The following is a 17,926-nucleotide window of genomic DNA, read 5'->3' as shown; positions in this document are numbered from 1 at the left end:
GAGCTCCACATAAAATATGGTTTTAAATATTTTCAATAATTATCGATATCGATCAATATGCATTTTTTTTATCGATAAGCTTTTTTCTATATCGTCCAGCCCTAAACACAACCATGCAACGTCTTTGATTGTCAGAGGTTAGATCGGCCTGGGGTGCCACCTCCATGTGGGCGGAGCGAGCTTACAGTTGGCATCATGTCAATTATGCTCTATTTTATGTTTGTCCATCACAAAAAAAATCCCAATAAACACAGAAGTTTGTGGTTACAAACATGAGAAAATGTGAAAAAAAGGGGGAAACCAAAATAAAAAGCCTGATTAAACAGACCAGACATAAGACAAAAATTATAGCTCACAGTCAACTTTCACAGCTCACATATGAGGAAGTTATTTGCAGAAAGTGAGCAAAAAGCAGAGTCGATTTCTTCAACAAGTGTCTCCAGGGAACGTGAGAGCAACAGGAGGTGAGGAGGGGAAAGATGAAATGGAGGATAAGCAGACATTTCTGAGAGGCTCGTTGGGACTCGTCTTACTAAACAGAGATAAGTACTTACATAACTAGTATAGAACATTCCATTCTGCATCAGGACGCGACAGGGAAAAGGGACAGAAAGAGACAGAGAGGAGGAAGACGAAGGGAGGGGGACGACAAGGAGGAGGGGAGGGGAAGATGAGATGTAAAAAAAAAGTAGATGTGAACTCAGGAGAACAAGAAATAAAAGTAGAGAGACGAATAAAATGTTAAAATGAAAGGGAAAAGTCAAACAAAGAAGAGTGAATAAGTGGATAAGTAAGCAGCGTTTGTTGTAAAAGATGATGAGGACAGCAAAAAGAGAATGGAAAGAAAAAAAAGTCCGAACCATCAAGTTGGGATAGGAAGCAAAGAAAGCAAAGGGTCACGATGTCGATGGATAGATGTCAAAGGCATTGTGGCGAAAACAGGACGAGAAGATAACAATGCACAGCAGAGTCACCGTGAAGCAGAACAGGAGCCAAACGTGGGAAGGAAGACGAGTGGATGACGGTGCAAAAACGTCAGGAAGGAGAGATCAGATGGGATGACAGCGAGGTTAGGGAGGACAGGGAGTCAGGAAGAGGAAAAAAAAAAAAAAGAAGAGGATCAACAGGAGAGGAACGTGAAAGAAAGAGAAGAAGACAGGGGTTAGTGACAGTTTTGTCTTCGTCAGCCAGAAACTGCAGAGCAGAGATCAGGAGGACAACTAGGAGCTGCTAAGATCAGCACACATCATGCACACGCAGCTATATACTGGACTGAGATAAGGTGCAAACACACAAAACGCACCAGCACTCCGACATGCACCAAAAGATTCCCCCTGTTCACGCTAACAGCTTCTAAAGCGCTAAACATCCTGCTAAGGTGTCTGCAAGTTTCAATAGGCCAAATGCATTTACCTGGTCCCTTTAGGGAATGTCTAATGAAATATTTGGTAGAAAACAGAAAGAGTCTGCAACATTTGGCTAGAGCTGACCCAGCTAAAAAAAAAACTACATAAAGAAGATGGTTGGAGTCGCGCGCGCCGTTTTTTCTTCTGTCAAAGCTTTGTGAGCTAAGCTAACCAGGAGCTGGCTGCAGGCCCAGAACAAAAATTGGGTTTTTCAATCTGTTTAGAGGAGAGTCAAAAACCAATAAGGACAGAGCAAATTGCAAAATTGTGAACTTCAGAGCTGCTTGTAGGCAGATGTTATTACCTTCAGACAGAACCGAAGAAGCAAACATCATCAAATTTACATTTACTTGGCAAATGAGGGCAGGAGACGTAGTGGAGTAGAGCGTCTCCCGTCTGATCACCCCACCGCGACCCGACGGACTTTAAACAGCTACAGATCGCCAAACACGGCTTTTTATGAACACATTCGAATGGACGCATTAAAGATTGTTGCCGATTTTGTTTAGGAGACCTTTCAGGTCTGTTCTTCACATGATAAACTTGAACAGGGCACAGCGGCGCTCGCTGGGATTGGAGCGCAGGGCTCGATGTGGAAATGAAAGCTGGAAACTACAACTTTTAGTAACTCCAAATAGTTTCTGCAGGTGCTTCCTGCTGTCTTTGCATGCGTGCTGCAGGGGGGGGGGGGGTAGGTGTAGGAGTGGGGTTGCTAGTATGGTGGAGAGGAGCAGCCCGTTGTGCATGTAAGCATCCAAATCAAGGGCTCAAGGTTTCAGCTTGTATCTCGGTTTAAGCGAATGAAGATTTACTTTTTCAAAATTTCAGACTCATTTTGCTAACTGAATTTTGCTTTGGGACTAAACAGATAGATGTCCGAATCAGAGCCGCTCTGGTGATGAGGTTCCGCATCAAAAAATGGTGGATGTGAGCAAAGAACAAGAGAGAATCAAAGATGTCAATAGGCTGCAAAGCCCAGGTTGAAACCTAAAAACTTGTTCATGGCGTGTGAATTATTTCAGAACGTAGCTGGTGAGCTGTAAACATTACTTTATTTAGATTTAACCTGTAAAACAAGTACTACTAAGGCTCAGTTAAGAGTCAACCTGCACACCACAGGTGCTAAGATTACCAAACTACGGCCTAGATTGGACAAACAAAACAGTTAAATTCTTTCCAATCGATAGCCCAGTGCAAAGCAACGTGTCCGTCTTAGTCACTCGTTTTAGGCTACACAAGAAAGCCAGTCATGATAGGCTCTGTTTAAACAACTATATGAGTAGCAGTCGACCTTTATGCCTTTAAGTTGATGCAGTGCCCCCCTGCGTCGATAACTAATCAGCTCCTGGTTTCATTAGTGTTAAAAGTCCTACAAAACATGCAAACGTGGGCATTCAGGACATCAGGTGCAAAGCTGAGAGTGGGCAGAATAGGATGTTTGGAGCGCTTGTGTCTTTGGACACTAAAGACTGAAACAAGACGTTAAGAACTTGCAGACACCTTGGCTGATCTTTTAGGTAAGCTGTACCTTTCGTTGCGTACATGTGTCCCCCCGCCCCCCGGACATGTAGGACTTCTTACCACATGTGGCACAGGCATGGGCTGTGGAGCCATGGGCGCAGGGCCCCACTGCGTGGTTGACATGGTCTTATTTTGCCAGTTCTGGCCACCGGTTAGCTTCTTCTCCCCAGCCTGGTTCCACTGCATCTCTGGCCTGTTGTAGGACAAACAGAACACCACAAGCACAACAGAAAGTAAACATATGTATATGCATTTTTTTATTTTTTTTATAAATAATTTCATCAACAAGTCCAGAAACTCACTTTTTGGCTCCAGTTCCACCAAACTGCAGATCTGAGGAGGGGATAGAAACAGAGAAGAGAACACAGTGAAGTGGAACATTTTGCTGCAGAAAGTGCATAAGTTATAAGGAAAATATCTTCTGGACATGTGTTGAACAGGAACTCCGTACAGCGCCCTTATAAATATTCAAGGCCTGATGTTGCGTCGGTAAAGTTATATAACTGTTCCATCTGCTGCACAGATATTCCAGCTCGTTTTCCCTCTTTGTTAACAAGTTCGTGTGTGCCCGCACTCACTGCCCACAAGGTTGGCCAGAGAGGAGTCGAGGTCATTGGCTAGCAGCTTTCCTCCGGGATGGATGGCCATTTGAGGAGGAGGAGGAGGTGGTGCGGTGTGCGCGGTGACTGTGGGCTTTAACAGGTCTCCGAGAGCGTCGAAACCTGGAGGAGAAATCAGCGTGGTCATGTATTGGAGCTGGGAAAACAACCGGGCGTTTCAGAGCTGAAAGGCTCCAAACAACCTTGTAAAAGAGATGAAAATGTGCGGAAGCTTCACAAGATACACAGCGAGACATGAAGAGAGAGAGAGAACAGCAAGAGCAAAGATGTTTGGAATTTCATTTTGGGCACGGAAACAGGCTGCACGGCCGTTTGTTGAGTCACAGCTCAGAAACCGAAATAAAGCCCTGAAGGATCGTCAAAGTTTGGGAGTCTGAAAAAATGTCAAGCATTAAGTTTCTTTTCTTAAAGCAGCGGAAGCATAAGGACGACCTTTCTAACAGCTAGGCTGGGTTTGTGGGAGCTCAAGAGGTTCGCAAGCCGGATAACGACATCAAGAGCCGAGCAATTCAATAGTCTGAGATATTTCAGGTTACAAGTAACATTTCCAAACTCTGAATAGTCCTCTTCTTCATTGTATTAGAAGAGGTCACATGTCCTGCCTCATTGTGCAGGACAATGGTGCTAAATACAGTTCTATGGCAGGCTAATTTAGCATTAAATATGGAAGACATGCATTGCAGATAACTACAATTTACTTCCCCTAATTTCAAAAGGACAAACATATCGCTGCTATCTGTGGAACAAATCACGATGTAGATAAATCCGGCAAAACAAGTTATTATGGTACAACAATGTATGCGGTGTGTGTAGCAGTGACATGATTTGCATTGGGGGAGTCAGTAGATGCACACAATGAAAATCAAAAAGCTTTGTTAGTATAAAAATGTTGCTAAGATGTCAGCAGAGTTCTGGAGGGAGAGGACAAATAAGGGCAGCAAGAATGTCCTGGCTGAACTCGCATTTGGTCATGGCAGCAATGCGTTACAACATTTTACACAAATATCGGCAACGAGATCAATCTCTGAAAAGGTTCCTTTAGTCAGCTCACAAAGTTGCTTTGGTTAATTTATATCCATTTCAATCTGAAACCAACTTATTAATTGCTACGTTTGTTTATCTTTAAGCAACTGATATCTCCTGGGAAACCTCAAATAAATTACAGCACATTTACTCTGGATTATTAACATTTAGGGTGCCTGCACCCATATTTATTTATTTTTCTGTGGGCCTCACCTTACAGCAAACTGGGCAGAGAGGCAAAGGTCCACAGGCAGGGATCAGAACCTGGGACTGTTACGTTAAGGCCTACGTACTTGCGTCACACGCTCTACCCCTGCACCTACATCTTAAATAAACCTAAACCTAATGACAGATATTTCTAGGAGTCATTTTCACAACTTAAAATGTCAATCAAGGCTTAGACCTAGCCAACATCACACATGTTGCCCTAAATATTAAAAGTAACCCAAGGAATGGTTTTGACTGAAAGTACAGTTATCTGAGCTAATATTAAATAATATGTTCAAACCAATATTTTGGCCAAACTAGCTCATGTAAATTGGCTACATTAGCTTGTGTGTTGAAGCCAATAAACCCATGGCACTTTTTTCCATTTAAAACATCGGTGCATTAAAAAATTAGAATGGAGGACAATAAGATGAGCTCTGTGACCCAAACATAGGCTATAGTTAATGCTAGTTATAGCTTCCTGGATCTATATTTACTGCTATAAATATCAGTAATATAGCATACGGACCAATTTAAAGATGTATTGGTCTAACTTATATTCTACCAGCAAATATCCACACTAGGTGTGATGCTAATTCCCCATTTTTACTATGTTAGCTGAATTTTGCTAACATTTTAAAGGCAATAAGCTAGATTAAAATGTGTTATTTTGGCTATGCAAGTTAGCTAATATGTTAGCCAAACGAACCCAGCACATTTTGGCCATGTGATCGAATTTTAGCAAATAAATTCAAATTACTGAGTTAACCCAAACCAACAAATAGCATTTTACTCTGAGACTTTTGCTAAGCTGCATCTTAATATAAACCTCAAACTTACAACTCCACTTTATGTTAAAATAAATAAACACTAACCATTTTTAGCTTTGAAATACTCTGGCAAAATTTTTGGCTAAATGAATGGTGATAAACATGTACTTTTCCTGCCATGTGACAGCCTATAATGCCTGACTCTGTAGCTTGTAGCAGTTCATCCAGGTGATTGATTTACCTGATCCTAGCAGTCATGTTTACGCTGTGACTCTGAGCAGTGATTAGCTAGGAGTGACTTTGCTTGTCTGGTAGTGAGCGTGTGAAACTAGTCTTTTGGTGTTTTTGTAAAATTTAAATAAAAATAAAATAAAATAAAATAAAATAAAATAAAATAATAAATAAAATTGCCAATAGGTTAAAACCTACAGGCACTCATTTAACTAGAACAGGGGTAACTAACCTTTTTGAATCTGAGAGCTACTTCACTGGTGGTGTGTCATACGAAGGGTTAACGGTACTGAGCTTTGAACTAGAAGAGTCAGAGTTCATCCTAACTTTACGTGATACACGTTTCATGCTTTATTATAGAAATTGTCGTTTTTAAATCTATATAAATGCGAGTGTGAATAAACAGGAAGAGTAACGGAGTAAAATAAAGTTCACTGATGTATTGTGGCGTTTTTAGAACAGGCTCATGGTGACCCCTGAACTAATAGGTTGATACTTTGCTGGTAGAAAAACCTGGATGCAGGTTATTATTATTGGATGCAGACAAATAATTGGGACTAGTTTAGCAAAATAAGAATTAAACCAATGGTTCAAAGGGGGTTAACAAAACTATATACACCATATAATATATACCAGGTGAATTGAACAAAGCAGAACAAAAACAAATCTTCACTGCTTATAAATATACAGCGTCTTATCGAAGGGGAGGAGATGGGAGAAAATCACACAGAGGCAAACTGATGGTGGAAAAAAAAAAAAAGAGGGAGGAATAATATTTAGTTAGGAAGCGGTGTGTAGGCCTGACAGTGCTGCTGACACAAGAGATTCGGAAAACACTTTCACTGCTGGCTTAGCAGATGAGAGAAAACGAGGGAGGTGGGGGAGTACAGAGTTGGAAGAAAAATTAAAAACGGCAAGGAGAAATTCAAAGAGATAAAGCAACAAATAAAAAAAAATAATCAAGAAAGTGAGGAACAACACAAAGAGGAGTGGGGGTGAGTGGGGCATGACAAATGAAATCACTTTACTCCCCTCCTGAATTGGATTTCTTGCCTATTGCTGACACAGTAATAAACCGCTAACAATATGGGTGGATTCCTCCCTTTTTCTTATTCCTTAAACCGTAGTGTCAGTGAAGCTTTGCAAATTATATAGCACAATGGAATTGAGACAGAAAAAAAAGACTATCAGTAGATCATGAGCACAAGCTACTAGGGTAGCGAAAAGATGAAGGCAAGATGGGTGGAGGATGACGAGAAGGATGTGAAGAAGAAACCCACGTTGTATTGAACAGGGAGGGTAAATGATGTCAGTATAAGCGTTGGCTTAGGTGCTTCAGTATCATTCCACTGTCAATATAGGTTAAAGAGCAAAGGAACTAAACCTGAAAAGCACTTAGGACTAACAGATGTAAACCAAAATTTAATAGGGCAGTGTCATCTAAACCTCTATGCAAACGAGAAGTGCTCACCATCTCTGGTATCACAGTATAAGTGTCCCTTTCAGCTTTATTAAGATGTAGTGGATGTAAGTTATAGGGGGCTCTTGTTGTGAGAGTGAAAACAGAGCTGACACAAAGCAACCATAGAAGGAGAAGGTCTTCTCAGATGCTCTAGCACCGATGCATTTAAAACCCTTTGTTCACAGTCAGATCTCCTTACACATACCATTCCCTCTGTGATTTACTGACAGTCAAGCTCCAGTCCCTTTGGTTACTGCTGCTTCCTCAAAGCACGAGGCAAAATCTGTGTGGTGCCATCTTTTCTATGTGGTTGCTAATAGTCCATTCCCAGAACTTCTTTAAAAAAAAGTGTACACATTCCCTCGGACGGCCTTGCCTGGCTCAAGCCTACTCTGAATACCCAGAAGCAACATTTAGTTCTTGTGCTCCACTTATCTGGAACAAACTCCCAGAAAGTGCTGAAACCATGACCTCCTTTAAATCAAGGTTAAAAACCTATTTAGTTAAGAGTTGCCTTTGAATATTAAAGGTCAATTCAAACCGCTGTAGTTCACTGAAACGTCATTAGATTCAGTTTGAAATCCAACCTATCTTGACCTACTGATATTGTTCCAGTGCCATGTATTTTCCTGTGTATGCTTTTTCTAATCTTCTGTTCAATTAGAGCACTTTGAATTGTCTTGTTACTGAAATGCGCCACACAAATAAATTTGCCTTGCCCTTTCTGTAACTAGCAGAAAATTAACTAGTATTTACCTTTTCATGAAATGATTGATGCTGTATTCTATCTCTTTCTCCTATGTTCTACTTTACTCTCCTCTTCCCTTCTTTTCCCTCCTATCTGCTCCATAGTCTTCCAGTTCAGCACAATTTCTACATGATATTGTTGTAGAAAGACAACAGCGACACGAACCCTAATTAAATATGAATCACTTGCATTACATGGATCATATATAGTACTAAGTAAATGTTTTGTCATAATTTTCCAGGCCTTACCAGTACTGCAAGAATAATTTGGAAGAAAAAATATAAATAAATGTATTTTTGAAACTTAATTATGACTCCTATGGTTTTCTTCACAAATATGTTTATTGTGGGAAAAAATGAATAATGTTAACTCAAATGCTACAGAAGGAAACAGCATTTTAAATACTGTGGCAAAGGATGTAACGTAGCCCTATTCACTTTCTTATGCAATCCAAGTAGCAGCGGGGAGTTTATTTATTACAGAGCAGAAAAACAAGTAGCAGATTTATTCTTTCAGTATTCATTTGAGTGAGGAAATTCAATTCAGACTTATTCTGTGTGACAGACATTATTAGCTCTCTAGCTAGATCACCCTGCTGACTTCACACAAAAGTGAGTCAAGTGTTAAAGTACTTTTTGAAACAAGCTCCAAGATTACTTCTCTCATGGCCTCTTTCAGCTTTGGTGGGTTTTAGTTCCACATTAAAAAGTGTCGGCTAAAAGCTAAAAGATAAATATATAAATCCAGAAGAAACAATTATTTCGATGAGATGAGGAAACAAAGAAGGCGGAACATTCTTCATTAAAATTAATGAAATCTACAAATTTAAATAGAAAGCTGGGGCCTCATTTAATAACCAACCAAAAAGAACAAAATAAATAAAGTACAGCTGTTAGCCGGGGAACAAAAGAAAAAACAGTCAGAGGAGTCATTTTCTAAACTGCCGCAACAAAATGTGTGAAGGAGGAAGGGAGGAAAAAGGGTTTCTTGATTTGAAACGTGAGGAGCTGGAGACGGGAGGGAGGGGAGCAGATGGATCGGAGTTGCCTGGGCGACTCCAGCCTTGTGATGTGTGATGAGGAGACGGCGAAGCAAAGACGACGAGAGACGAAACAAAAGGAGGCAGCAGGAGGAGGAAGGTGGGAATGGCGTGAACAACAACAACAAAACACAACAGCTGAGGAGAAGCAGGTGGAGGGAATAGAGGGAAACGACAAAGGACGTGTGAATCGACACATTCGCGAACTCCGACAAACATACGGACACGTGTGTGCGTACGGATAACAGTGTAAACACGTACAGAAACCGTCACGTACAGCAGCCGGATACAGAACGATTACTGGGAGACGGGGGCTGTTTGCCCAGATGGCGTATTGGTCGTTTCAACATATGCTTTATTAACAGAAGAGGAGTCCCTGCAAACACGGAGAGAAGCGGCCAAATGTTGGATCTGAGCAGAGCTGAAGAGACTGATGGGGGTCACACAAGGTCAGAGCAGGCAGGAAAAAAAAATCTGAGCTATTTAAGATTTCATCCTGGAATGTCCTCCAACATTTACACTTAATGAGCACAGATTCATTTTTTTTTTTTTCAAATCAAGTCAAGCGAACAACTACTGACTACATGTAGCGTGTCCGCTGCTCTCAAACAGCTGGCTGATTAATCCAGGGAAATTTCCACAAGCGCTGATTAATGGGTGCTGCCGCAGTGCAAAGTCGCCCGACAACATTTAGACGGCAAATAAATTCATCTGTGAAAAAGCAGCGAGGGGGACGTCACATACACTGCCTTGCAAACATATTGCTACACCTTAAACCTTTTTGAAAAAATTTTAAATTATACGTTTCTTGGTAGGATTGCTGTTGTGCGATACTCTTATGCTTTTCATCTTGGATATTTTTTGGATTACCCAACTCTGCTTTAACCTTCCTCACATCTTTCTGACTGACCCGTCTGCTGTAGTCCTTCGTTTTCATGTTTGTCTGCTAATGTTCTCGAACAAACCTGATGCCTTTATAGAACAGCGGGATTTACACATTAAGTTACACACAGGTACACTAGTTCTAACTAGATAACATCTGCAGATGACTGGTTTCGCTAGATTTAACTTTGGGGTATCAAAGGGTGCAGGATGAAAAAAAAAAACATGCATGTTACAAAGTTAGAAAACACTGAATCCTGTTCCTTCCATTACACAATTATGCAGCACTTTGTGTTGGTTTCACACATAACATCCAAATAAAATCAGTCAAAGTGTGAGGCTGTTGCGAGACAAAATGAGACGTTCTGGTGGGTATAAATGCAAAAAAGCACAACAACAACATTGCATGACAGCTACTTACCTGTGCAACACAAGGAAAACATTTAAACAAAGATCTTCTCTGAGGTTTACAGAGCTGCAAGCAATGCAGTACGTGGCTTTTTTTATTTTCAGAAACATACGCACTGGAACCCTTTAAGGAATATCGTAGGTCCCAACACAGTAAAAAGGCTCAGAGATAGATCGTGTCAGATGGTGTGAGGTTAAAATAAATGTTGAAGTCGCCGGCCATGAAGCCAGTGACTCCAACATGCCGCGGTCAAAGGGATCTGCTAAAGCTGTCGCCGCAGCAAGGGATGCTGGCCGAGGAAGGAAACGGGTTCCTACACACTTAATATATCCGCTCTTAATCATACATTTTTATTTAGCCAATTATTTTATATCTCATTGTTTTTGAATTATGTGAGCTGGAAACTGAGGCTTTAGAGATTCAGCTGAATCTGAAGTTAGCTGATATCACGACCTTGATTTATACATCTGTTGTAGAGTTAAAGCTTGCAATAACCATTAGTAAACATAAAACCACCAAGAAAATAAAAACACCATCATGAGGCAGAGTTAGAAAGCGAATAAAAAAAAGCCAACCCCTACAGAAGAGCAGTCACAGATTGCTGAAGCTAATCAGAGGGTTAGTTAAAAGCTCCGCGTGCTGCCAACAAAGCCAAAAAGGTTTTTTAGTAATTTCCCTGTCTGGACAGGCAGACAGAGCGAGCGAGAGGGCGAGGGCTTTTTACCGGCTGCAGGCTGTGGGCCGTTGTTACTGGGTGTGGACTTATTCCCAAACACGGCATCGAAATCTACAGTCATGGCCGGGGTGGTCTGCTGCAGTGGCTGGCTCTCCAGTCCTGAGGAATGCAGTTAAATGTGACTGAGTGAGGCTGTCTGTGCTGTACGAGCTACACGACAGAGCAGCCGGAGCAGCTTGAGCCGACAAACGTTCACAAAGGACACTGCTGGAGACGCGTACACGGGCTGATTATGTGGGGGAACCAAGGTTGTGGCTTTGCTGTAGGGAGGATTCACCCCCCCCTGCTAAACTAATCCCATTTGATTTGGGAACCTGGGCATTGTTGCTGCTTTGAAATTTAGGATTGTGTTCAAGCTGCTGCATAATTTCAGGCTTTCAGGGGACAGCTCTGCCTGGGAATGAGGAAAGCCATGATGCACCTGTGTGTGTGTGTGTGTGTGTGTGTGTGTGTGTGTGTGTGTGTGTGTGTGTGTGTGTGTGTGTGTGTGTGTCCTTGTTCTGCGGGAAATGTAATCATCTACTTAAACCCGTGCACAGCAAAAACAAAAATATTTGTGAACAGCACTGTGGAGGATTCTCTTTTGTGTGCATGAAAACTTGTTTTAATGCCGTCGATGTCATCACGGTGCGGCGGAAGGCTGGTCACAGGATTCCCAGACAAGTTTGCTTGAAGTTGGATTATAAATAAAAGACAGGACCAGCAGAGCTCTTTGTCACGTCTAAAGCTAACCAAACACCTGCTGGCTGACTTCTTAAAGATGCCATGAAGCTTTCTCCTCAAGTACAGCTCCTGCATAATTTAAAGCGTCCCTCAACAGAAAACCTCCGTCTTCTCCCCATTAATTGACCCCTGGGCAGCACCTGATTATTTCCTGCAGTCCGTTGTGTTGGATTCTTACGGGAAGATCTGAAGTCAGAACCAGCGACGTCCGCAGTCGCTTACAAGCAGCTCCGGCTTTGAAATCTGGCCAAGCGCCTTCTAAATGGCTTCAGCATAATCCCGTGACATAAAGCCTTTAATACTCCACACTACCAGAGCTTCTCGATGCATCATTGCGCTACACTTTGATTTAAGGCAGCTGATAGCGAGCTGAAATGTCAGACTGCGTTTTTTTTCTCCTCTCTCTCAGAAACACACAGGGCAGAGCTAATATATGAACGGCCGCGCTGGGCTTTGCCACTTTCTGCCAGGGCCACGTTTTCCACCCTGACAATCATGAAAACCAGGTTAGGGGGGGGACTCAGTCTCTGCTGACGTTTCCTGTGATTGGTGTACTGGGCCATTTGGAGTGTGAAAGAGTTATTTACAATAAAACAGCTCTTTTGCACTATATACACTCTTTTTCTATTGTATTTTATTGTTTGTTGTATTCTATCTTCAATGGCTCTATTTCTGCCCGTTGTACTCTGTATAAGCTACTGGAAGCAGAATTTCCCTGAAGGAGCAATCCCAAGGGATAAATAAAGTTGAGTCTAGGTCTAAAACACAGGACCATAACAAAAAAGCTTTGGGGTGAACGACTTCCATCAAAAATATAAGTTTAAAGTGCTTTTAAAGCCTTAAAATAAGCCCAGCTTTTATTGCAGTAGCAAAATCTTACACTGTAAATTTTAAAGGTGTAAAAAAAAAAAAAAAAACTTTGATCTGAATACAGTTTTCAGATGGGAATTAAAATCTGAGGTTTCATAATAGGGGGGGAAAAAAATGGTGCCAGGAATTTTGTTTTCCATAACAATTCTTACAAAATAAATGTAACTTAATTTATGGTGATCAGACTCATTAGAAATTTAATTAAGGAATTAATTATAATCCAAGACTTCCTGCTTCCATTGGGTGTAGATATGAAATGATGGACAGGCCTGTTTACTACAATGTACCGTAAATGTGTTGATCTTCATTTGTCAGGAATTAGCTACTCTAAAACCGCCTATATTTGGAGCCGAGAGTGTAACAAAAAGCAGCCATGTTTATCCTGCCGCTGCACACAGTGAGGAGGAGGGTGAGGGAGGTGGAGGAAATAATCTCCAAAGCTCACTGTTAGCGGGCCGCAGCACAGAGTGGCAACCTGAGGTCACCAGGTCTCCATAACAACCGCTGGACATCATCCTCCCATCACTGCTGGGTGGCACCCATCATTTACAACTAATGAGGCATGATACCCACACAAAGGCTCATCTACTTCAATTTATTTTCACCATAATTATCAGGTACTTTCTTTTCTTTAAAGTAACCTCCAACAGCTTTAACTTTATGGTACATAAAAAACGAGCAAACAAGGATTTGTTTTTACTTTTGCACTGAGGTTCTAGCTCATCTAAGCCTTTTTTTTTTTTTTTTTTGCGCTAACATTTATTCATCAATGGTCTGGTGACATCAATGTATGCCTTCAGGTAAACGGAGGAAACGGAGCACATCAATGAGGCCCGATTATGCAGGAAGTAGATCTCAAAATGAAAACAAACTCCTGCTCGCCATTTGTAAAAAAGGCACGGCAAAACTAGAATTGCTTCAAAACATTTAGCCTGTAAGTTCAAGTTTTGTTTATCTATACGGTGCCAAGTCACAACGAATGTCATCTAAGCATGTTATAATCAGATCAGTCTAACCTTAAGACGTTTTAAAATTCAAAGTATTTGCTTTGCCTTCAAAACTATGGGCCGATTTTGCTCCAGTCCACTGGGACTTTAACTGAACCACGGCTTCGGTCCGATCCTAGAGAGCCTTTTGGCAACAAACTCTACAGGTGGATGATTCCCATCAGCTCGGACTAAATTAGAGATCAATATGCGGAAAAGCCCCTCAGGCCCCGCCGTTAAGTGTGGTGGAGGATTTGAAAACAACTACGACTTAAAAAGTAAAAATCCGAGGACTTTAATGCAACAATGGAAATCGGTTTCGATTTTGTCTGTGAGCAAGATGACGACCCAGAAACAAAGGAGAGCATCGACACAGGGGGTCGTCTCAGCCACTCTACATGTACTCACACCTAAGATTGCATTTTGCCCGATTCACACAGCAGGTTTACGGTAGTGCATAAAAGCAGAGGTTCTTCTGGGACTTTTTCCTGATCTTTACCAGGAGCGCCAACAAATATGGAGGCAGATGTAGCGGCAAATGGTGATCGTGTGAGGGAATGATTTAGCATTCAGCTGACTCGTGTGCCTCTGAATCTATTATGGACAGCCGTGTGACACGCCCTCGCCGGTGCCTTCATGTGTGCAGAGAGAAAGCTTACCTCCCCAGGCACTGTTGGCGTTGGAGATGGAAGGAGTGCTCTGCACAGCGGGGATGAAGGCCGGCTGGAGATCAAACAGGTCGCTATTCAGGTTGGGTACGCTGAGGAGCCACACAAACCGAGGAGGGAAGAGCAGAAACAGAACGAGGGACAGACAGAGAGACAGAGAGACAGAGAGAGAGAGAGAGAGAGAGAGAGAGAGAGAGAGAGAGAGAGAGAGAGAGAGAGAGAGAGAGAGAGGGGTAAGGAACCCCGCAGAAGGTGGGAAAGTAAAGAGGGAAAATAAATCAAGACATCGGGAGAGAAAAAAGGTATGGAGAAATGAAAGGAGACAGAGAGAGAGTATTAATATTTAATCAACAGAGCATAAATAGCTAAAGTTGCCACTAAAAACGTTCGTTTGTCACAGATCAAGATTAATCCCCTCTCTCTGCAGGGCCGTAAAATCTTCCCCCGAGCAATAAAACCGTTAGCGGCAGTAAATTCACAGTGTGTAGATTCTGCTCCGATTATTAAATCCAAATACTTATTCTATTTCCTGGAGAGGATTGAGAGAGATTTCTGGGCTTTAAAAGCCAAACTGACATACAAGCAGACAATATTTTGTCTCTTTTTCCCCCCCTTCTCTCTTACTGTGGGTTTTTATCAGTCTGACGCTTTGGTAAAAGCTGTTATGAATGACCCGGTGTTAGAAATCCCAAACTCTATACGTACTCAAACATGAAGACAGTTTGCATCATTTATAAACCCTCGGGAGAAATTTCCTCTAGGACAGATTATTGATCAAATAACAATAATATGATCCTAACCCTGATTTTCTCAGGTTGAACATATTCTGATGCAGCAGCTCAATACAAAGAGTGAGACTCCTATTTTTAATTAGTGACATAATTCAGTTGCTAATTTATTTATTTTTTAGCCTCCAAAATGTAGTTTCTTTGATGATTTGATGGTTTCCAAGTGTACTGATGGAAAGTTGAGTGAAAGGAAAACATCAGGAGCATCAGCCCCATTCAGAGGAGCTCTTGCGTTACGCCACCCATGAATCACCCGATCTTAAACGGGACTGGACTGCTGCTAGGTGGTCTAAAGTTACCCTCTGTTCAGATTTATTTCATCTAGAAAGGTCCAGAGGGAAGATTTCCCAGTCCACGATGATTTGGGGAGCCAAGTCATCTGTGTTTTAAGACCAAAGCCAGCGTACCTGGCCTCCAGGAACCGGGCTTCCTGATCCCTCCATGCCACGTCTTACTGATGTAGCAATTCATACAGAAGGAACCCTGACCAAGTACTGATAGCAAATACTGTAGAGTACCTGGATATGCTTTGAAGGAGGCTGGACTCTTTAAGTAGTTTCTGTTTTGAGAAGTCCATTATATTGGCTGCAAGCCATTATTGACCAAATTAAAAGAAAGAATCCTTCAACTAGATTACTGTGCAATGCACCTAAATATGAGCATCAGGCTTTAAATTTGTAGCTCAAATGAACAAACGTTTTGATCATATTCTAATTCACACCTGCAGATCCAGAGCAGATGCCTTTATAGATTAACACCAGAGCCTTCAGGTGGACAGCATAAAACCCTGGATTTGCCCCTGCAAACCCATTTAACACAGCCTTTTTTCTGCTGTTGCATTTAAATGTACACCATTAGGCCAAATGTAGACCGCAGATGAGTTGAGATTCAACCCAGGCTGGGATGAAGACGATGAAAGCGTGAGCTCCGCGCACCTGTTTGCGTTCAGCGCGGAGCCGAACAGCTCCGGGGTCTGTGTGATGTGGTTGTTGTTGTTGGCGCTGCCGACTGACTGGCTGCTGGGGGAGGCAGAGGGTGGGGTCTGCATGCTGATCTCCTTCAGGCGCTGGTCCTGGAAGAGACACAGACACCCAACACGGGGAAAAGTAAGGACAACAGCACGGCCTGCAGAGACGCTTGGAAATCGACACAAAGACGCGTTAACTCTCTTGTAACGACGTGACAGCAACTCGTCCAAATCACGTTGTGCAGATATTAGTGCTTTGAAAAGCTCAGACGCAGAATACAAAGTTGGACGGCAAGTCTGGCTTCAACTATTCCAAGTCAGGAAACCTCCCCAAAGGTTTCTAGAACTGCTGCCATCAGGGTTTGGGACTAATTAGTGTAGCTTTTAATCCTTCATCGTGAGGATGTGGACCTTGCTAGTTGGCTTCATGTCGCATCCGACCCTGTTCTGTCAAGACCCAGGAGCCGCTGAGAACACAGCTCGGTTCTCTCCGGTGACACGCAGACAAACATCAGCAGAGTCCGTCCACCGCCACAACAACACAAAAACAAAGCGTTCGGCATTTCAATACGGCTTTATTCTGCTTGCTGTGCTGAGCCAAGGTGACGGAGTCGATAGATGTGAAGAATGATGTGACAAAAAAAAACCGCGGGGGCCGTTTTCATTAGGCTCAAACTGCGGCAAAGCCCTGCTGACGTCTGCAAACGACGCGGAGCTGCCGCGCCGACCGACTCTGGGAAAAAAAAAAAAACATCTACTGGGTTGCAACTTTCTGATCCAGGATCAGCACTCCTATCAAGCGCAAATTTAAAAGCACCTCGCTAAACTATTCAAGCATCCCTTGTGTGACAAAACGTAAGAAAGTACAAGGGGTTAAAATGGTTTTATAAGGCAGGGGCTTTAGACTTTATATTATATCAAGTTTTCAACTTAAAACAGTAAAAATGCATTAAAATGTTGCTATTTTTCCCCATGTAGTCTCTACCTATCACACATCATTGCTGTGCACCATCCAATGCACCGCTTTTCTTTATTCATCTGGGAGTTTTCCCTGAAACGGCGCTCAGAATAACGCGCTGTTTGCCAAACCAATTGAGGCAATTTCCAGTAGAGCGGCCAGGCAGGTTATTGGTATGGATGACTACGGCAGGAATGAAAACAGAGCTCCTCAAAGCGCCTTTATGTGCTTTATTTACACGAGGCCAGACAGAGGTTTTCATTCAGCGCACAACTTTAAGGTGAAGAAACGTTCCGAGTCGCTTCACCACCTCGGCCGCCTTTAAAAGGATTCAGAGCGGATTAATAAAACTGAATCTGCTGCTGCACCAGCCGCCTCCTCATTTCTATTCTGACTGAGTGGAGACGGTGTAGGGAGGTGTGTGTGTGGGGGGGGGGGGGGGGACGGCTGGTATTGTTTGGGCTGAGGCCCCAGCTGGACAGTAGCTAAGCGTGTAAGTGTTTCAGTATGAGCGTGTTGAAGCAATATGGACACCAGAGAGCGCAGACAGCTGGACTGGAAGTTTTCTGGACGACCTCTCCTGACCCCCAGCTCTCTTTGTCAGCTACGTTCTCACTTTCGCCTAATCTCATCTCTCCTTTCTAGAAGCAACTGCAAGCTGGGAAAAAGAAACAGAACCGAGCCGAGCACCCAGGCAACGCATAGCGTGCTTAATCTAAGGCGCTGCGTCTACAAAAGAGGCCTGTGGGAGGCTGCGCAGACGCGGGGCAGCGCCTTTGAGTAAGCCGCGCGTTTTTCATGCGAGGTGCAAGCGTGCTGCACACAGACGAGAGCTTTTTCGTGTACGCACTCGCACTCAGCAGCTGTGCGCCTGAACTGTAGTTCCCACTGAGCCTCTCACTCAATTACAGC

At 42.7% G+C, this 17,926-nt stretch overlaps 1 protein-coding gene across 10 annotated transcripts in view; it reads right to left on the bottom strand.

Annotated features, from left to right (window-relative positions):
• si:ch211-200p22.4 (phosphatidylinositol-binding clathrin assembly protein) overlaps positions 1-17,926 on the bottom strand; it is a 96,285-nt gene that overhangs the window by 11,212 nt on the left and 67,147 nt on the right. For 5 of the 10 annotated variants that reach the window (XM_036146252.1, XM_036146259.1, XM_036146255.1 and 2 more), the window contains 7 exons: positions 16,025-16,161; positions 14,293-14,393; positions 11,043-11,153; positions 3,506-3,649; positions 3,230-3,260; positions 2,988-3,135; positions 555-578 (listed from right to left, as the gene is read on the bottom strand). In XM_036146252.1, the coding sequence (XP_036002145.1) occupies positions 555-578; positions 2,988-3,135; positions 3,230-3,260; positions 3,506-3,649; positions 11,043-11,153; positions 14,293-14,393; positions 16,025-16,161 (696 nt within the window). The remainder of the gene's footprint in view (positions 1-554; positions 579-2,987; positions 3,136-3,229; positions 3,261-3,505; positions 3,650-11,042; positions 11,154-14,292; positions 14,394-16,024; positions 16,162-17,926) is intronic. The other 5 variants (XM_036146254.1, XM_036146257.1, XM_036146253.1 and 2 more) reach the window with 3 other exon arrangements.

The sequence above is a fragment of the Fundulus heteroclitus genome, chromosome 14 (genome assembly GCF_011125445.2).
Source record: "Fundulus heteroclitus isolate FHET01 chromosome 14, MU-UCD_Fhet_4.1, whole genome shotgun sequence".
Classification (NCBI taxonomy): domain Eukaryota; kingdom Metazoa; phylum Chordata; class Actinopteri; order Cyprinodontiformes; family Fundulidae; genus Fundulus; species Fundulus heteroclitus.
The sequence above is the reverse complement of the archived record's forward strand: the minus strand, read 5'-3'. Positions and strand labels throughout refer to the sequence as shown.